General features: G+C 32.9%; 1 protein-coding gene across 11 annotated transcripts in view; it reads left to right on the forward strand.

The window, feature by feature from the left end:
- Positions 1 to 22,618, forward strand: part of Arb2a (ARB2 cotranscriptional regulator A) — a 460,304-nt gene that overhangs the window by 55,579 nt on the left and 382,107 nt on the right. For all 11 annotated transcript variants that reach the window (XM_076857015.2, XM_076857011.2, XM_076857018.2 and 8 more), the window contains 2 exons: positions 15,575 to 15,676; positions 17,593 to 17,693. In XM_076857015.2, coding sequence (XP_076713130.1) covers positions 15,607 to 15,676; positions 17,593 to 17,693 — 171 coding nt within the window. In that variant the 5' untranslated portion in view covers positions 15,575 to 15,606. The remainder of the gene's footprint in view (positions 1 to 15,574; positions 15,677 to 17,592; positions 17,694 to 22,618) is intronic.

The following is a 22,618-nucleotide window of genomic DNA, read 5'->3' on the forward strand; positions in this document are numbered from 1 at the left end:
ATCAGAGTCAAGTGCAACTGAGAAGGTGCCTGATTTTCAACTCCTCCTGTCCCAGCTGTGATAACCCAAAACCTTTCTCGCCAGCTCTCGGTGGGCATGGCTATCAGAGGGAATATGGCAGAACAGGTTGCTGGTTTCCAACTCCCCCTCTCCACAGCTGTGATGACTTGGTGATTACCCAATACAGAGATAGTGCTCAGTTGATCAGGAGTGCAGGGCGGACAGGGCGCCAAATGCCCAGAGTGAACCCAGGGCTGTGGACAAGAGATCCATCAATTGGGGCCTGGTGGGCAGGAGAGGTGGGAGGGATAGAGACTGAGAGCAACCCAAAGAGACCGGGATTGGAGAGGCATCCGGCAGGGGAGGGAGAGCCGCCTCACACAGATTACTTCCACCACCTTGAGGGCAGAGACTCAACCTGGAAGGCACAATGCCACCTACTAGAAGGGAAGAAAACAGAATTCTAAGAGTGCATTTTTTCCCCTCTTTCCTTTTTTCTTTTTATCTTTTCCTTCTCTCTTTTCCTCTCTTTTTTCTTTCCTTTCTGTCTTTCACCCCCTTTTTCTTCTTCTTTTCTTTTTACTTTTCTTTCTCCTTCTCTTCCTCTCTCAACCTCCCAAGTGTTACTATTTTACTACATGTAATGTACTAAATGCAAATAGGTGTTTGTTTCTATGCTTCTTATTGTCTTCCAACATACTTAACTACCCTAAAATACCTCCTGTCTATTCTCCTGCTAATAACCCCCTTCATTAGAGTTCTGCTCCAAAGTAGCTAAGATATATTAACCCCATAACCTCACATCTTTCCCCCTTAACATAAAGTCCTATGCCTGACCCTCAGTTCTCTATTTGCCACCAGAAGCTGTATGGCATTTATAAAGCCAATGAATATATTTTAAATTGTAACTGAATCTAACATCTCTAAACATAGAGACTAACTATAAATATATTAATAACACAAACTAGCTCATAGATGATGTATAGTTGATATTGGGAACTGTTTACATTGTCTCCCATCACAAAGGTGAGATCTTGAAACTATACAAGTGCAATACAAATCTATAGGGGAAAAACAATAACACAATAGTCACACAGAGCTGGAAAAAATGTGAGCAACATGAAAATACAAGGAAAGAAATGACCACAAACAATGTAGGACAATTCAACATTAGAGGAGATAACAGCTACAGCAGAAAGAATTTCAGATAAAGATTTCAGGATATACATGACTCAGATGATCAGGAGTCTCAAGGAAGACTTTATACAGCAAATGCTGACAATAAAAGATCACTTTGACAATGAATTACATAAACAAATCCAAGAAGCAAAAGATCAACTCTACAGGCAGACAGAGGTTATACCAAAAAAAAAAAAAAAAAAAAAAAAATTAAAAAAAATCCTGGAAATGAAGGAAATAATAAACCAAAATAAAAACTCAAATGAGAGTATCACCAGCAGAGTAGAACCCTTAGAAGACAGAATATCAGACAACGAAGACAAAGTATATCATCTCGAAAAGAGTGTAGCAGCACAGGGAGACTGATAAGAAACCAGGAGCAAAACACCCAAGAATTTGGAATAGCATAAAGAGACCAAATTTAAGAGTTATTGGAATAGAGAAAGGTATGGAGGTCCAAGCCAAAGGAATGAGCAATCTGTTCAATAAAATAATTTTAGAAAACTTTCCAGACAGGAAGAATGTAATGGAAATCCAAATCCAAGAAGCCTACAGGACGCTGAATTTACAAAACCACAAGAGATCCACACCAAGTCACATTATAATGAAAATACCCAACTTACAGAACAAGGAAATAATTTTAAAAGCCACAAGAGAAAGGAAGCAGATTACATTTAGAGGTAAACCAATTAGGTTAATGGCTGATCTTTTAACACAGACTCTGGAAGCTAGAAGATCCTGGAACAACATATTTCAAATGCTGAAAGATAATGGGTTCCAACCAAAAATCTTCTATCCAGCAAAATTAAGCTTCAGGTTTGAAATGAAATAAAAACCTTCCATGATAAACAAAAGTTAAAAGAATTTGCAGATAGAAAACTGGCACTTCAAAACATCCTTGGCAAAACATTACATGAAAAGAAATGAAAAATAACAATGAAAATCAACAGTGGGAGGTAGTACAGCAAAGGAAAAACTGATCAAGGAGGAAAAACAAATCAAGTTAAATAACAAAAATAAACAAATATGACTGGAAATACAAACCATATCTCAATAGTAACCCAAAATGTTAATGGCTGAAACTCACCAATCAAAAGACATAGGCTAGTAGAATGGATTTTTAAAAAAATCCAACAATATGCTGCCTACAGGAGACTCATCTGATAGGAAAAGACATACACAGACTGAAGGTGAAAGGTTGGGAAAAATCATACCTCTCACATGGACCTTGGAAGCAAGCAGGAGTGTCCATACTCATATCAAATAAAATAGACTTTAAGTCAAAGTTAATCAAAAGGGATAAAGAAAGACACTACATACTGCTCAAGGGAACTATTCACCAACAAGACATAGCAATCTTAATATATATGCCCCAAACAATGGTGCAACTGTGTTCATCAAACAAACTCTTCTCAAGTTCAAGAGTCAAATAGACCACAACACAGTAATCATGGGTGATTTTAACACACCGCTCTCACCACTGGACAGATCTTCCAAACAAAAGTTGAATAAAGAAACTATAGAACTCAATAACACAATTAATAACTTAGACTCAATTGATATATATAGAATATATCAACCAACATCAAGTGGATACACTTTTTTCTCAGCAGCACATGGATACTTCTAAAAAATAGACCATATGCTATGCCACTGGGCACTTCTTAACATAGTCTAGACACAGCAGTCAGTCATTAAGGAATCTCTATCATCTTAATGGCTCGCTGGTGTTACTTCTCAAACCACTCCTCTTGGCAAAGTGCCAGGCGCCATCTTGACTTGTCTGTGGCTTTCAACACCAAGAAACTTCTAGAACTAGTAAATGAATTCAGCAAAGTGGCAATATAAAATCAACACCCATAAATCAAAGGCATTCCTGTATATCAGTGACAAATCCTCTGAAAATGAAATGAGGAAAACTACCCCATTCACAATATCCTCAAAAAAAATAAAATACTTGGGAATCAACTTAACAAAAGAGGTGAAAGATCTATACAATGAAAACTATAGAACCCTGAAGAGAGAAATAGAAGAAGACCTTAGAAGATGGAAAGATCTACTTCGCTCATGGATAGGCAGAATTAATATTATTAAAATGACCATATTACCAAAAGCACTATACAGGTTCAATGCAATTCCAATCAAAATCCCAATGACATTCATCATAGAAATAAAAAAAGCAATTATGAAATTCATCTAGAAAAATAAGAGACCCAGAATAGCTAAAGGAATTCTAAGCAGGAAGAGTGAAACAGGTGGTGTCACTATACCAGACCTTAAACTATACTACAGAGCAGTAGTAACAAAAACAGCATGGTACTGGCACCAAAACAGGCTTCTAGACCAATGGTACAGAATAGAGGACACAGAGACTAACCCACAAAATTAAAACTATCTTATATTAGACAAAAGTGCCAAAAGCATGCACTGGAGAAAGGATAGCATCTTCAACAAATGGTCCTGGGAAAACTGGAAATCCACATGCAACAAAATGAAATTTAATCCCTATCTCCCATCATGCACAAAAGTTAACTCAAAATGGATCAAGGATCTAGGAATTAAACTAGAGACTCTGCGTCTAATAGAAGAAAAAGTAGGCCCTCATCTTCATCACTTGGGGCTAGGCCCCAACTTCCTGAATAAGACGCCTATAGCACAAGAATTAAAACCAAGAATCAACAAATGGAATGGATTCAAACTAAAAAGTTTTTTCTCAGCAAGAGAAATAATATGTGAGGTGAATAGGGAGCCTACATTCTGGGAACAAATTTTTACCCCTCACACATCAGATAGAGCCCTAATCTCTAGGGTATATAAAGAGCTCAACAAGATAAGCACCAAAACAAACAAACAAACAAACAAAAAACAAAAAACAAATAATCCAATCAATATTGGGCCAAGGATCTAACCAGACACTTCTCAAAAGAGGATATATAACCAATCAAAAAATGTACAAAAAAATTGCTCATCATCTCTAGCAATCAGACAAATGCAGATTAAAACTACTCTTAAGATACCATCTCACTCCAGTAAGAATGGCAGTCATTATGAAGACAAACAAGAACAAGTGCTGGCGAGGATGCAGGGAAAAAGGTACACTCATACACTGCTGGTGGGACTGCAAATTGGTGCAGCCAATTTGGAAAACAGTATGGAGATTCCTTGGAAAGCTGGGAATGGAACCACCATTTGACCCAGCTATTTCTCTTTTAGACTATACCCAAAGGACTTAAAAAGAGCATACTACAGGGACATAGCTACATCAATGTTTATAACAGCACAATTCACAGTAGCTAAACTGTGGAGCCAACCTAGATGTCCTTCAGTGGATGAATGGGTAAAAAAAAAAAAAAAAGTGGAATTTATACACAATGGAATATTTGCTCAGCACTAAAAAATAAGATCATGGCATTTTCAGGGAAATGGATGGCATTAGAGCAGATTATGCTGAGTGAAGTTAGCCAATCCCAAAAAAACAAATGCTGAATGTCTTCTCTGATATAAGGTGGGTGACTCAAAATGGGGTAGGGAGGAAGAGCATGGGGAGAAGATTACCTCTAGATAGGGAAGAGGGGTGGAGGGATACGGAGGGAGAAGGGGAATTTCAAGGACGGTGGAAGGAGACCCTCATCGTTGTTCAAATTACATGTATGAAGATGTGAATTTGGTGTCAACATATCTTGTATACAGAGATATGATAAATTGTGGTATAAAGGTGTATTAATAATTGTAATGCAAATAATATTAATAAGAGAGCTCATGTAAAAAAATAAATTAAAAAAAATCAACCTTGCATTCCTGGGATGAACCCTACTTGATCATGATGCACTATCTTTTTAACGGTTTTCTATGTGATTTTCCAGAATTTTTGTGTCTATGTTCATTAGAGATATTGGTCTGAAGTTTTCTTTTTTGATGTGTCTTTGTCTGGTTTTGGTGTCAGGGTGATGTTAGCTTCATAGAATGAGTTTGGAAGGGTTTCCTTCTTTTCAATTTCATGGAATACTTGAGGAGTATTGGTGTTAATTCTTCTTTGAAGGTCTTGTATAACTTGGCTTAGAATCCATGTGGTCCTTGGCTTTTCTTCATTGGTAGGCTTTTGGCAGCTTTTTCTATTTCATTACTAGTAATTGATCTGTTTAAGTTGTGTATGTCCTCCTCATTTAGTTTGGGTAGGTTATATGTTTCTAGAAATTTGTCAATGTTTTCAAGGTTTTCTATTTTATTGGACTATAAGTTTTCAAAGTACTTTCATATTATCTTCTGTATTTCAGTTCTGACCATTGTGATATTTCCTTTTTAATTATGTATTTTAGTAATTTGAGTTTTATTTCTTTTTCTCTTTATTAGTATTGCTAGGGTTTATCAATTTTATTTGTTTTTTTGAAGTACAAACTTTTTGTTTTGTCACTATTTTGAATTGTTTCTTCAGTTTCTATTTCATTGATTTCAGCTCTGATTTTAATTATATCCTGTCTTCTGTCTTTGTTGTTGTTTCCTCTTTTTGTAGCGCTTTATGTTGTATTGTTACGTCATTTATTTTTTGACTTTTTATTTGAATGAGCCCAGTGTAGTGAACTTTCCTCTTAGCGCTGCCTTCCTGATGTCCCAGAGATTTTGATATGTTGTATCATTATTTTCATTTACCTCTAAGTATTTTTATTTCATCCCCGATTTCTTCTGTTATCCATTCATCATTCAATAATATTTTATGTAGTCTCCACATGTTCTAGCTTCTATATATATTTTTTAAATGTAAATTATTGATTGTATTATTTATATCTAGAGTTTCTTTGTTCAGTTTTTGTTTGTAAGATCTTTCCAGTAGCAAGAGAGGTGTATTAAAGTCACTGAGTATTATTATGTCATGGTCTATTTGATTCTTGAAGTTGAGAAGGGTTTTTTTTTTGATGTATGTAGATTCTCCATTGTTTGAGACATAAATATTTATGATTTTTATGTCTTATTGATGTATAATTCCCTTAAGTAGTATGAAATGTCCTTCTCTCATTCCTAGTTTTTTTGAGGAATCTCCACACTGCTTTCCATAGTGGTTGTACTAATTTATGGTACCACCAGCAATGTGTGAGTGTATCTTTTCCACTACATCTTCTCCAGCATTTATTATTGTTTATGTTCTTGATAATTATTCTAATTGGAGTGAGATGAAATCTTAGTATATTTTTGATTTGCATTTCCCTTATTGTTAGAGATATCGAACATTTTTTAATACATTTGTTGATCATTTATATTTCCTCTTTGGGGAAGTTTCTATATTTTTTTGCCTATTTATTAATTGGGTTATTTGGTTTTTTGGCATTGAGTTTTTTGAGTTCTTCATATATTCTGGATATTAACCCTCTGTAGAGAAGAGTAGCTGGCAAAGATTTTTTTCCCGTTCTGTAGGTTCTCTTTTCACTCTTCATCATTTCCTTTGATGTGCGGAAGCTTTTTAGTTTGCTAATATCCCTCTTATTCTTGTTTTTATTTCTTGAGCTTTAGGCATTTTGTTATCCCTATGTGTTGGGATGTTGACCCTGTACTTTCTTCTAACAATTGCATGCTTATTGGACTAATTCCTATGTCTTTTATCCATATTGATTTGACGTTTTTTCAGGGTGAGGGATATGGATCTAATTTCATTCATCTACATGGCAGTATCTAGTTTTTCTAGCACCATTTGTTAAACAGATTGTCTTTTCTCCAAAATCCATTTTTTGGGCATCTTTATCAAGTATCAATGGGTGTAAGTATTTGGGTTTTTCTCAGTGTTTTCTGTTCCATTGGTCTCCATGTCTATATTGATTCCAGTACCATGCTGTTACTGTTACAATTTGCTGAAGTCTGGCTGCAGCAAACTAATGGGGGTGATGAGCAACTTGTGAAGATTGATACAGCAGGAGTGGGAGCTGCTGTGTTGTCGGACAGTAGAGGTATATATACACTTAACTGATTATACACAGCTTGTTTCAATTAACATTCAGAAACATCAATTGGTCATTAAGGAATCCTCATCATCTTAATAATTACACACAGCTTAACTTAATTAACATAATCTAGACACAGCAGTCAGTCATTAAGGAATCTCTATCATCTTAATGGCTCACTGGTGTTACTTTTCAAATCACTCCTCTTGGCAAAGTGCCAGGCGCCATCTTGACTTGTTTGTGCCTCTCAACATCTCCGCCTTTTGTTTAATTTAAATAACAAGTATGTGGCTTAGGGACCCTGCCTGTTTTAGGTTGTCCAATACTCCAACAACTCTCTGTATATTTTGAGATCAGATATTGTGATGCCTCTTGGCATCACTTTTCTTACTCAGAATTGCTTTGGCTATTCTAGATCACTTATTCTTCCAAATAAATTTAAGGACTGATTTTTCTAGTTCTGTGAAGAATGTTATTGGTATTTTCATGGGGATTGCATTGCATGTGTAAATTGCTTTTGATATTTTGGCCATTTTGATGATATTAATTCTGCTTCTCCAAGAAGCAAGTCTTTTTCAATTTCTTTCTTGAATGTTCTGTAGTTTTCATTATTGTGACCTTTTAACTTTCTTAGATCAATTTCCAGATTTTTTTTTTGAGATTATTTTGAAGGGGATGCTTTTTCTGAATTCTTAGCTGAATTTATGAACCAACGTTTATTAATCAATAGAAACCTATTGGTTTAAGAAAAGATACTGATTTATGAATGTTGATCTTGTATCCTATTACTTGCCGAACTCATTTATAAGCTCTTTAAGTCTTCTGGTGGAATGTTTTGAGTCTTACAGTATCATGTCATTAGCAAACAGTGATAGTTTGTCTTCTTTTCTGATTTGTATCTCTTTAATTTCCTTCTCTTACCTGATTTCTCTGGTTAGAGTTTTGAGAACTATACTGATTAGAAGTGGTGAGAGTAGACATCCTTGTCTTGTCCCTGATTTTAAAGGAAAAGTTTTCAGGTTTTCTCCATTTAATATGATGTTGGCTTTGGTTTCATTATATATTGCTTTAATAATATGGAGGTAGGGTCTTTCTATCCCTAGTTTCTCCAGTGATTTTAACATGAATTGTTACTGTATTTTATCAAACGCCTTTTCTGAATCTATTAATATGGTCTTATGATTCTTGTTTTTTATTTTCTTTAAGTTATGAATTATATTTATTGATTTGCATATGTTGAACCAGTCTTGCCTCCCTGGAATGAACTTTCCTCTTAGCGCTTGATTGTGGTATATTATTTTCTTAGTATGCTTTTGAATGCAATTTGCTAGTATTTTATTGAGTATTTTTGCATCTATGTTCATCAGGGATATTGGTCTGCAGTTTTCTTTTCTAGATGTATCCTTATCTCATTTGATTGTTAGGGTTGTACTAGACTTATAGAGTATATTTGGGAGTGTTCCCTCCCTTTCAATTTCATGGAATAATTTGAAGAAATCTGGTGTTAGTTCTTCTTTAAAGGTCTGGTAGAACTCTGCTGAGAATGCATCTCATCCTTGTCTTTTCTTTGTTGGTTGGCTTTTGATTGCTTTTTCAATCTTATTACTTGGTACTGGTCTATTTAAATTTTCTATGTCTTCCTGATTCAATTCAGACAGGTCTTATGTGTCTAGAAATTTGTTAGTGCCTTCTAGATTTTGCTGTTTATTGGGGTATAAATTTTTGACCTAATTTTGATCCTCTGTATTTCAGAAATTTCTATGTTTATTGTTAGAGTCTGTAAACAAGTCAGGATGGCACCTGGCATTTTTCCAGAGAAATGTTAGAGTCTGTAAACAAGTCTGGATGGCGCCTGGAAAAATGCTAGAGGGAGTGGTTTGTGAAGTAAGGCCAGTGACCCATTAAGTGTGGAGATTTCTTATTGGTTGACTGCTGTATCTAGTTTATGTTAATTAGATAAGCTGTGTGGAATGTATAAATACCTCTGTTGTCCTACAATAAACGGCTCCTACTCCTGCTGTATCAATGTACACAAGTTGCTTGTCACCCCCCGGTTATTTTGCCCAGCCAGCCGGACTGTGTCAGTTTATATCTACTTTAATATTGAATTTTGTTGATTGGGGTTTGATAGTATCCCTCTTATTCTTGTTTTTATTTCTTGAGCTTTAGGCATTTTTTATTTTATTTCTTGAGCTTTAGGCATTTTGTTGATTTGGGTCTTCTGTTTCTTTTGGTTATTGTGATTAAGGATTTATCAATCTTATTTGTCTTTTCAAATAACCCTTTGTTGCTCTGATCCTGTGAGGGTGTTTTTTTTTTTCTCAATTTCATTTCTGATCTTTATTATTTTCTGTTTCTGATTTTGGAATGAGTTTGTTATTTTTTTTCTAAGGCTTTGAGGTGAAGCATAAGTTTATCATTTGGGACCTCTCTATATTTTTAATGTATGCACTCATTGCAATAAATTTTCCTTTTAGTACTACTTTCATACTGTCTTAGAGATTTTGATATGTTGTGTCTTTGTTTTCATTTGTTTCTAATAATTTCCTGATTATTTCTCTCATGTGTTGATCCATTCTTCATTTAAAAGAATATAGTTTACTTTCCATGCGTTTGTGGTTTCTATTATTTTTCTTACTGTTTATTTCTAGTTCATTACATTATGGTCTGATATGATGCACGGGATTATAAAATTTTTTAAAAAGTTTTCTAGACTTACTTTTGTATTTGCCTAGATTCTTCATCTAGAATGTGGTCTGTTGCGAAGAAGGTTCCATGAGCTGCTGAGAGGTAAATCAGCTGTTTTGGGGTGAAATACTCTGTAGATGTCTATTAGGTCCACTTGAATTGTAATATTATTAGGCTTTATATATATTTATTGATTTTTATGCTTCAATGACCTGTTTCTTGTTGATAGGGTGTCTTGAAATCTTCCAGTATTATTGTATTGGGTTCTAGCTATATATCTTTATCGATTTTATACTTTACTGGCCTCTATTGATTAAAAGACTGCATTGAAATCTTTCAGTATTATTGTATTGGTGTCTACCTGGGATTTAATGTCAAGGAGTATTTTTTTAACATAATTGAGTGCATTGATACTTGAAGTATATATATTAACTATTAAATTGTTTCCTTTATCAGGATATAATGGCCCCTTTTGTCTATTCTGACTAACTTTTGCTTGAAATCAGCTTTATCATGTGAGAATGCTTCTTCTGGCCTGATTTTGGAGTCTGTTTACATGGAATATTTTTTCCCATTTTTTTATCTTCAGCCTTGGAATGTCTTTACCTATGAGGCGAGTTTCTTGTAAATATCATATAGTTGGATCTTGGTATTTGATCCATTCTGCAAATCTATATTTTTTAAATGGGAAGTTGATACCATTTATATTTAGTGTTACTATGGCTATGTGTTTGTGTTTTGCTAACATTTTTATTTTTATTTTTTGTATTTAATTCTGCCTTGATTCTCATTTAGATGATTTGTCTTCTATTGATCTTCATTTGGGAGTTTTAGATTTTGTTTTGGGGATTCTCTGTGTCCAATTTACCTTTGAATATTCCTTGTAGTGCTGGCTTAGTTGTCATATATTCTTTTTGTTTGTCCTTGTCATGGAAGGAGTTTAATTCCCCATCAAATATGAGTAAGTTTTGGGCCTACTTTTTCCTGTTAGGCACAGAGTCTCTAGTCTAATTCCTACATTCTTGATCCACTTTGAATTGAATTTTCTGCATGGTGAGAAGTAGGGATTTATTTTCATTTTGCTGCTTATGGATTTCTAGTTCTCCCAGCACCATTTGTTGAAGAGGCTATCTTTTCTCTAATGTATAATATTGGAGCCTTTGTCTAGTATGAGATAACTTATTTTATGGTTTTCTCTGTGTCTTCTGTATCATTGATCTATATATTTATTTTCGTGCCAATACCATGACATTTTTATTACTATAGTTTTGTAATATAGTTTAAGGTCTGGTATTGTGATGTCTCCTGCTTCACTCTTCAAAGTAGGCCCAAATCATCATCAAGTCAGATTAGGCCCTTACTTCCTTAATAAGACTCCTAAATTGCAAGAAATAGAATCAAGAATTAATCAAAGTAAACTAAAAATCCTCTTCTCAGCAAAAGAAACAATCAATGAGGTAAAGAAAGAGCCTACAGTTTGGGAGCAGATTTTTGCCATAAGCATGTCAGAACACTAATCTCCAGGATGTAAAAAGAACTAAAAAAACTTAACATCAAAAAACCTAAACAACCCAATCAATAAATTGGCTGAGGAGCTAAACAGACACTTCTCAGAAGCAGATATACATTTGATAAACAACTATATGAAAAAATGTTCAACGTCTATAGTAATTAGAGAAATTCAAATCAAAACAACTCTTAAGATTTTATCTCACACCAGTCAGAATGGCAATTATCAAGAATACAGACAACAATAAATGTTAGCAAGGATGTGGGGGAAAAGGCATACTCCTACATTCCTGGTGGGACTGCAAATTGGTGCAACCACTCTGGAAAGCAGTATGGAGATTCCTTAGAAAACTTGGAATGGAACTACTGTTTGACTTTGATATGGAAGTTTTGAATGTTCTTTTTCTGGGTGGGGTTAATTCAGGCTACCAAAAATAGAGCTGAGAGTTCTGTCTGATATCTCATATTATAAAGTCTTTTCATTCTGACTGTTGAATGCACAGACTATTTGTAGCTCTATGTGTACTTCAGGAATCATTCAGCCTTCTTTCCCTGTCCTGTCCTGTTTTCCTCTCCTATAATGTATTGAATAAATACTTAGTCAGAGACAGAATAAAATCACTCTGTAGCTCTGCTCAGTAATCTCTCTGTATAAACTTTTCCCTTTGCCCTCTTTTTTTTTTTGCACCCAAACCTAGTCACCTTGGATTATTCAAATTTTGATCTATATCTTCTCACTTAGCAGGATTCTCATTCTTTGTTTGCATTTCTATTTCTCCTGTGTCTTCAACCTTCTCTAGACAATAAACTAGTGCAATAGAAAGATTTCTCTCATTTGTTTCTTTCAGTGAACACAGTTCTGCCTTTTGTGCAACCTCTGAAAACTGTTCTTTCACATGTAGTATCCTAGTTATTTAAGGAGAGTAGGAAGAATCTAGTTCCTGTTTTTCTATTTTAGCCAGAAGTAGAATTCCAGTAATGGTTTATTCATCTAGGTAATAAATTTTAATAAAGAAGCCAAGTGATTTTTTTATTGTGGCAAGATATACATATATAAAATTCAACATTTAAACCATTTTTAAGTGTATAGTTCTGTGGCATTATGTACATTCATATTGTGCATTCTTCATCATCATGCATCTGTAGAACTGTCTCGTCTTGTGAAACTGAAACTGTCTTAAATACTAACTCCCAATTTCCCTCTCTTCCTGTCTCCTGGAAACTACCACTTTATTTTTTTTGTCTCTATGAGTTTGATTTTTCTAGGTAGCTAGTATACATGGAATCGTACAATATTTGTCCTTCTATGACAGTTAATTTCACTTCACGTACTGTGTTCAAGGTACTTTCATGTTGTGTCAGAATGCCGTTCCTTTTATTCCTAATAAGGCTGAATAATATTTTATTGTATGTATATGTCATATTTTGTTTATCTATTTGTATTAGCCATGGTTTTCCAGAAAAACAGAACCAGTGGTGTGTGTGTGTGTGTGTGTGTGTGTGAGAGAGAGAGAGAGAGAAATTTGTTGTAATGAACTGGCTTACATAGTAACAACAAGGCTGAAAATTCCCAAGTTTGCATTATGGAAGGAGAGCTAATAGTGTAGTTCCAGTCCAATCCCAAAATTCTGTGAGAGAGCTGGTTGTGTAAGTTCCAGTTTAAGCCTGAAAGCAGGAGAAAACCAATGTCCCAGCTCAAGGATAGCAGGACAGAAAGTTCATTCTTCTTTATTCAGCCTGTTTGTTCTATTCAGGCATTCATACCATTAAGTGAGGCCCACACATCCTGGAGAAGGAAGTCTGCTTTACTTCATCAACTAATTCAAATGTTTTATCTGAAAGCATTCTTACAGACACACCCAGAATAATGTTTTACAAAATATCTGGGCACCCTGTGTCCCAGTTAGATTGATACATAAAATTAACCATTATTCTATTCCTCTGTTGATGTATACTTGGGTTGCCTTTCCCTTTTGATGATAATGAATACTACTGCTGTGAACACTGGTTTACAAATATCTGTTTAGTTCTTTTGGGCATGAAAGTATTTTCTGTACTGCTGTTGCATATGCTTAGGTTTAGAATTCTAGTTGCTAAATCATTTTAATCACTAGAGCCACGTTTCAGAAAAAGACAGTTGTGTCATATCTGATGCAAATTTAGGTTGTATGGATTCAACTGCTCTATTTTATTGGTTATTGAGGGAATTTTCTATAGATATCTTTAATTATACTTGATTTTGGGGTTATCCACTGCATTTAGAATCTGATTTCAGAGTAAAATACAATTTTACAGCATTGCTTTCTTTTAACAAAGGAGGAAAATAATTCTGACAGTTCCTTTCTATGTATCTTGTCAATGCTAATGAAATAAAAAATTTCTGTATCAGGAATTCTAGTTGACAGTGGAAAATTTTTAAGAATGTCGTTTTTAGTTTAGTTTGTCATTTGTAGGAATATTTTGAGCAAAGCAAAAAAGCACATTTCTGTATTCACACTGTTCTTTGTAATGGGAGAAAAAGGGAAAACAGAATAATATAAGGTTGATAAAGCAAACAATTAAAGGAGCAATGAGTTAGGTTTTGGGAGATATGTTTATTTAATTAATCTGATTTACATTTTTGTATTGTATATATTTGAAGTTTATTTTTTTAAATTTTGATTTTCGAAATGATTCTGATGACATACAGTGAGAACTTTTGTCACATTCTTATATGAGATACCATTAAATACTTGTTGATAGACTAATTCCAGGGCTGGAGTAGTAAACATACAAGATGAAATTGGAACTCACAGAAAGTAAGAAAATGCTCAAGAAAACAGATAAGATAATGTCAAAAGGTCACAGGAGACAACTAGAAGAGCTTACAGTGACCATGGCTGGAACAATTTTGGTGGGAAAAAAGCACAGGATTGAATTTTTACTTAACCTATACAATAAATATCCATGAGTTTATACTGATATAAATGATTAATAGTAATTTATGTAAATGTGGAGAGATGAATTTTCTATACATAAGAATTATAAATAATGTATGTAGATGTTCCTTACTCCAGGAGGTAGAGCATAATTCTATCCTTCTCTTCTTGAGAATGGACCAGATTTAGTTGCTTTTAAAGAACAGGTTATACATGAAAAGAGAAAAATAGTAAATTAGTGGAGAATCCTGGAAAATGCAACCTGAACCACGTGATAAGGTTAACATCACCAGTGATGTTCTGTGGATACATGTTCTCTTGACATGATGTATTAAGAAATTCAGTTCCCTTTCTGGTTTTCTTTCAAGAAACTCATAATTCTAAACTAGGGAAAGGATAAACTTCATCTGTAAAAACATCAGATATACTTAAATTGAGGACAGTTCTACAAAACACCTAATCATTATCCTAAAAAAATGTTAAGGTCACAGAAAAGAAGGAAAGGAAGAACTGTCACAGACTAGACAGAGGAGACCTGGGAGAAATGATAACTTTGTGCCATTTAGATTCCTGAGTGGAATCCTGGGACAGAAAATGATCATTAATTGAACTGGTGAAATATCAATAATATCTAGGCTTTAGTCTGTGGAATATGCCAAAGTTGGTTTCATTGTTTTGACAAGTGTATTATGGCCACATAAATGTGAACATTATAGAAACTAGGTAAGGGCATACAGACACTCTGTGCTATCCTTCAAAATTTCCATAAATCTAAAACCATTCCAAAATAAAATTTTGGAGTTTTGTTTATTTTAAAAAATCATTTGCAGATTTATTTTTGATTGTGTGAAATCAAACCTTATGAAGAATAAACTATTTTGTGTCAATCAGTTTTCTCAAGTTAGCATATTTCTTCTTACTATTTCCCCCTAAAAATGGAACAATATGCTATATTACTATTAGATTTTTCATTACAAATCTAATGTGATTTACTGTTAGATTTATAATTGTCCTCATTCATTCATAAGGTTTCATTTGGATGTAAGATTTAATGGTCTTTTAAAAGTGATATTAATGTCTAAAACTTACAATAATAGATCTCTATTTTGAAGAGAGGTTAATTTAGTATAGTGGCTTATCAGATATAAGTCATGATTGTTTTGAGAACTATTATTTTTAAAGTACTTATTGTGCTTGATCATAATATAGCATTTTGGGACTTAAACTTAACTGCATTTTCAGTTAAAAATATATAAAAACTTAATAGAACAAAAGAATACTTAATAATTTAAAATATAATTTTTATTGTTAACTATGAAATGAATATAAATAAGTTTCATATTTCTTTTCTAGACTTATTATCTAGAATAGATTTGGATGAACTAATGAAAAAAGATGAACCACCTCTTGATTTTCCTGATACCCTGGAAGGATTTGAATATGCTTTTAATGAAAGTAAGTGGTATATGGTCTATGCAAAATTTATTTTACAATGTTAATAGCATAGGATTGATATTTGCTACTCTTGAAGGTCAGCTAGAATGTTTTATGTATTTCTTTTGAGAACTAATGACTTAACCTTGAATGGTAAAATCCTTCACTTCAGTGAAAGAACCAAGTAACAATTTCCCATGCTTGTCAAGTCATGTTAACTGATTGACGTGAATTTGATTCAGTTTATGCTTTTCAACCTTGAGTATTCAACTCTCTGATATCCAATGGAAACTCCTAACTAAATTATACTGAAAGATGTTACTGTTTCACACAGTAAAAGTGAAGTGGCTAGAAATAATTATCTGTGACAATATTTTAAAACAAAGTACTCAATTTTCCATGATTTTTAAGGCAACGTCCTTATCTTAGAATTTACTAATTAGGTTCTAATAAGAATAACTTTTGTACTTAATTTGTGGAAAAACATACCATCAATTGATTAAAATATATTTCTGGAATTATAAATAATATACTGTCACACTTGAAAGATGATGTTATTATAGGGTAGGTGGCATTAGACTTGTAGTTTTCTACATGTTGCTCTGCATTAATCAAATTGTTGATCTGTCATCACTGAATCAGTGGATATCCCTTTATAGGTGTTAGCGATTCAGTCTCTGAATGCTAGAATATTGAGTGAGTTTCAACAGAAGAAAATAGAAACTTTGCTTTTTTTCAGATGTTAATTTTCGTGATTTTTATAAAGAATATTTTATACCAATATATGTGTAAATAATAATGTTGTGTTGCCTTGTGGGGAGGAAGGTTAAAGTAATTGGCCTATGGTTCGTTTCTCTCCTGATTACCAGAAGAATATTCCCAGGAAAAGATAGCTAGTCTTTTCTCCTTGTAAACATGCTAACAATTAAACTTTTTAGTAAATCAGATGAATATTTGCTACGAGTAGAGTCTTTTGTCTGCGGAATACTTTCAGCAGGATGACTGGTTTAAAATTACTCATAGTAAACAGACCTACGGTGTTTGTTGTATGGGGCATATAGCTCTGAAAACTATCACATAAGCAATGTAAGTCTTTGGCATATAATATGGAAATATTTTATGATCAAATATTCACCAATGTGTGAAGGTATCTGTCTACCTCATGTAAGTGACCTTATTTAGTTTGGGCTAAAGAGTACTATCCTGTGAGAGGAAAGGCCCTTGGGGGAAATGTCAGAATATCCCCCATCTCTCCCTGTTGTACTTATGCAGCTTGATTGCTTGTATGCTTAAGTTATTAGTAAAGCTTAGTCATTATCAGTAAAGACCTCTGATTTGTATGATTTGTTCATCTAAATTTGTAGTAGCTCACTACTTCTCTTCAATTTCCATTTGATATCTTACTCATATTTCAAGACCTACTTGACAAATGTAGAAACCTTCTGAATCTTATTCTAACCTGTAGAGATTCATCATTTTCCCAAAATCATCCTAGACATTATTGTCTGCATGAATCACCTGTAGAACTTTTTAGATTGTTTATTTAATTCATTGGGTTTGTTTAACTTTCTGAAAAATTATTTAGCTTTTTAATGCTTATGCTTTTATTCCACAGGTATGTAGGCTCTATGCTCCTTGAGGACTAGCACCATTTTGATGGCAATATCTGGTAGAGATTCTTATTCATAATAGGACCTAAAATATTGTTAGTGTGTTTTATATTAGTAAAGTGAAAATCAAGAATCGCTTTGATTACTTAGGGACTATTGTTCTATAATAGCAATGGTCATGTACCATTTTGAAGTCTGAAAAAGAATTAGGGAAAAATAAACTGTTCTGAGGAGAATGTTTAAATTCTTATCAGGCATTATTTATTTTACTTTGATATTATTGTAAATTAACTCTGAATAATAGCAACATTATTTATTGTTTTTTAGAGGGGCAGTTAAGACACATAAAAACTGGGGAACCATTTGTTTTTAATTACCGGGAAGATTTGCACAGATGGAACCAGAAAAGATATGAGGCTCTGGGAGAGGTATGTCACATATACTCTTTTAACTTTGTATTTTCCAATTTTAAATATTCAAAATAAAGGTTTTGGATATGTAGTAGTTTATACACTGTTTCTATAAAAAGTCATTTTAAGTTATGTTAGAAACATCCTCAGTTTAAAAGTTTGTACTTTTGTACAAACATATCCTTCCCATGATCTTTATTTTTTGTAGTGAATCATTGTATAGAAAAACAAATTAATGCCAGATTTTATTTTTATTCTTTTAAATGTTATTAAGAGGTTGAATCTCCACAGTGACAGGAGAAAAAAGTATTCTTTTAAGTGTTTATTTACATAAAGAAGAAATAAATTGAATCTAGTCTACTCACTTTTAACTTAATAAGGAATTAGGTGTTGTGAGCATTAGATATCTCACATGGTATCATCCGTAGGAAGCTTTGAAAATGTTATTTGTCATATAGGGGTGAATGTTTTGTTAAAGCTAAAAGTTTTACATGTTCTTATATTGTCTTTATTTTTTAAATGATGCATGTTGAAACATTTGTTTAATGTGGTAACTATAACAGCTAGTTTACTTTTCTGTATTCCATTTTGGCTTTTTAATTAAATATTCAAATGAATTATATGATTAAATAAGAACATAAAGAATATATGATAGCTTAAATGATAGCATAAAGAATTTATAATATACTGAGAGACAATTTCCCTTGTGTATTTTGCATTTCTACATGTTTCTGAGCAAAGGCTTTGTTAGCCTTTGTAATGAACTGTCTTTTCAAGACTATTTATATAGGAAACAGGCTTCTAAGATAGAGATCATGTCTCTTTCCCAGGCAGCAAGCGTATTTGTGCTTCTCTACTTCTTTATATATAAAGATAGTGCTTCTCCCTTTCCCCATTAATGGCAAAGAATGGTAAGTTTGCCAATAGTCGCCTTATAAGATTGAATTTGCTGTTTGAGATTCATTAGCTGTGACAAAGTCCTACTGTGTGCTTAGCCTGCCACATAGCTTATTTGTAATTTGAGGGGCAAAAAAATGGATGAACATATGAAATTCATGCTGCCTGCTGTCTCTTTTGTTTGTGACCCAGGAGTCCCGTGTTTTTCTGACGGCATCTATAAGATTGTGCAGGCTCAACCTGTTATCTTATAAGCAGTATAAAATCTCACAAAGACCCTCGAGAGTTATTGACAGTATTGTCTAGCATTTATAATTTGAATATATTCAGTGACCAGAATAATTTCTGCCTTATATAAAAATTATGCTATGTACATATATGAATGTACCACAGTGAATTTCACCTTTATGTGTCTCTATAAAGAAGGAATTTAAAAAATAACTATGAATTAATAGAAGAAAGAGCAATAAGTATAGGAAGGAGAACAGAGAAAGGTAGTTAGGGAGCCAAAGGGGAAGTACTAGGGACTAAAGTAGATCAGTTTATATTCCTTGCATATATGGTTATCCAAAAAGAACCCCAATATTATGTTAATTATAATACACTAATAAGAACAAAAAAAGTTATAAAAAATCTTTCCCAGTTCCACTTGAATTATATGTGTAAACTGGTTATATTTTTATTATAGAATAATCTTTCTATAATGGCCTAGCTAGTGTTTTTTATTTGTTTTTAAATGTGGCTTATATTTTACTCCTTTTCATGAGCCTTGTGTACCAACTTGCTTGGACAAGTTGCTGTTTTCCAAACATACCTTGTCCTTTTTTGGCATCTACATTTTTTTTTTTTTTACTCTCAACCTGTATCCTTCAACATCATCCTTGTCAAAACCCAGCTTGTGTATATTGTTAAATTATACAGTGTGTAAATGATTTCTTTCTCCTATGATTATATACTTAATTATTTGGTTATATGGAGGTCACACATTTATTCTTGGTGAACTTTATTCTATGAGAATTAAAATAATTTTGAGTTTTCATTTTAATTATTATTTATATAGTGAGAGCATATTCTGTATTATCTACATTACCATCACTGTGCCTGCATTCAGATTTGTGTTCATGATCAAATTGGCTCTAATTAATCACCCCAAATCACAGCAGTTAACTATTATTACAATGTTTTTAGATCAATGTTTTATGAAGTTAGTGTTTCTTAGATCAATTTTTCATATCTCTGGTTGTATACAAAGTATATTCACACCAATTTGTGTCTTCATACGTGTACTTTGGATAATAATGTTCATCACATTCCACAATCATTAATAACCCCATGTCCCCTCCCTTCCCCCCAACCCCTCTGCCCTATCTAGAGTTTGACTATTCCTCCCATTCTCCCTCTTCCTATTCTTCTATGAATCAGCTTCCTTGTTTTGTTTTGTTTTTTAGTTTTATTGATTTATTTTTTTAAATACATGACAGTGGAATGCATTACATATATAGTTTTTCATATCTTTGTATATGGAGTATGTTCACACCAATTCATGCCATTATACATGTACTTTGGTTTTTTTTTTTGCATTACAATTCTTATTACACATATATCACAATTTTTTATATCTGTTTATATATAAAGTATGTTCACACCCAATTCGAGTCTTCATACATGTACTTTGGATAATGTTGTCCTTCACATTTCACTGCCCTTACTGATCCCCTGCCCTCTCCCTTTTCCTCCCCTCTTCCCTGTATAGAGTTCATCTAATCCTTGCATGCTCCTCTTCCCTACCCCACTATGAGTCAGCCTCCTTATATCAGAGAAAACGTTCGGCATTTTTTGGGGGGGATTGGCTAACTTCACTTAGCATTATCTTTTCCAATGCCATCCATTTACCTGCAAATGCCATGATTTTATTCTCTTTTATTGCTGAGTAAAATTCCATAGTGTATATATGCCACTTTTTTTTTTTTTTTAATCCATTCATCCACTGAAGGGCATCTTGAATCAGCTTCCTTATATCAAAGAAAACATTGGCATTTGGACTTTTGGGATTGGCTAACTTAGCATTATCTTTTCTAACTCCATCCATTTACCTGCAAATGCCACGATTTTATTCGAAGAGAGGCCTTTTTATCTTCTGATTTTGATTTCTTTTTTCAGTGTCCTGTGATTTTCCTGTAGAGATCTTTCACCTCTTTGATTATAAGGACACCTCTGTGTCCTTATAATATTTGTTGTATAATAAATGAATGTAATAGAATTTCATACATTGTTAAGTATAAATTCTGAATATGTATATTTTAGAAGAGTTTTCTAAATTTAGAAATTCAAACATAAAGGGGCATATTTTATTATTATAAGAAAGAAAAACTATAATGTAACTTTTTTGTTTGTAAAGCTAAACAACTTTTTAATTATTTCTATTTCAATCCAATTTAAGATCATTTTGGACTATTAAAGCTTCATTGACTAAGATTATTTGGTAGAAATAGTATATATTTAACATTCTATTGGAAAATTTTAACCTTTATATTGAATCTTCAGTATAATTTGGAAAGTGGAAGATCTTGTAGAACTAAAGAGTTCAAACAGATAAACTTATATTTAAATTCTAGAAGTATGTTAGTATTTTGTTTCTAGTTTTCTAGTTCTAGTTTTTCTGCATATAGATGCACTGAAATCACCCTCTCTCTTTATCAGTGGGTCAAGGGGAGAAGTCAAAAGAGAGTACAAATCTGAGTTTTCTCCCTAAATGCATGCTTTAATAAAAGCTTTTGATATGCTTAATATTGAAGTTTTAAGGAACATTTTAACTTCAACTGGCAATCTGGAAAAAAAAAAACCCCTTCTGTTTTTTTGGGGTTTTTTTAGCATTTTTCTACTTAATACCAAGTTTTGTCTTTAGCTGAGAGCTATATATATGTTTCAGAACTGCTGTTTTAGTTTATGTTTATTTGTTTCTTAAAAAGATTATTATAGCAGTCATTCAGCAGAAATTGTTTTTAAGATTTGTTCCTGGAATACTCTTATCATTTCTATGTAAATTAAACTTATTGTATAAGTAAAATAAATTGATATGTCAGTTTGATTTTACAATGCCATTCCATATTGTACAAAAGAATACATTCATACAATCATATTTCTATAGTCAAACAAATGCTTTTGCTAATACATATATATTTTATACTATCTATGACTAAAAATACATAGCCCTTATAAGTTTTGATGATTTCTTTAAATGTAGAAAGATACTGTCAGCTTAAGGAGGTGGGAAATTGGTGTTAAAGGGTAATTTTCAAAATAGAAATCTTTAGTGTACATGTATTAGAGTAGAATGTCAAGCGATAATGTTTCTGTTGGGCTCAATGAGAATGAATAGAAAGCTATCATATTAAATAGTAAATGGGATGGTAGAAACGGCACATAACTTGTGAAATTTTCTTAACTCTCATGTCAATACTGAATTTCTATTAAATGGAAAATTTAAAATCCAGCAGAAAGATTTAAAATCTTACAGAGTAAGGTCTTACACTGTAAGATTTTATTCTTTCCTGGGTTGATTCTTTGCATTTTCTTTGATGTACATCTTGGTAGCCTCTCTAAGAATTAAGAAATTGTTGATGTGCTGAATAAGAAAATACCAACAATTAGGTAGTCTGTAACATTGGCTCTTTATTAACGAATAGCATCACTTTCACAGAAACAACTAAGGGCTTAATACTCCCTCTAGATCAACATTAGTAATATGTCCATTAAATGGTGGAAAATTACCAAAAATATTACATTTTTTAAAATGTGATTTATTAAAGAATGTGGCCAAATGGAACTTACAGGGTTTTTTTTTTTTTCAGTTGGCTATTCTGGTATTTAAAACAAGGAATAGTTGAAAGTCAGGAACAATACAAATTATCACTATTTTAATAATCAAATATTTGAATATACAGCTATCTGCATATAGTGAATACTTTCATAATGTAAAAATAATACATTTTATATTGTACTGGCCATCAGGAAATTTGCATTCTTATTTTGTCTAAGTCACATTG

Source organism: Callospermophilus lateralis, chromosome 5, assembly GCF_048772815.1.
Source record: "Callospermophilus lateralis isolate mCalLat2 chromosome 5, mCalLat2.hap1, whole genome shotgun sequence".
In the NCBI taxonomy this organism is placed as follows: Eukaryota; Metazoa; Chordata; class Mammalia; order Rodentia; family Sciuridae; genus Callospermophilus; species Callospermophilus lateralis.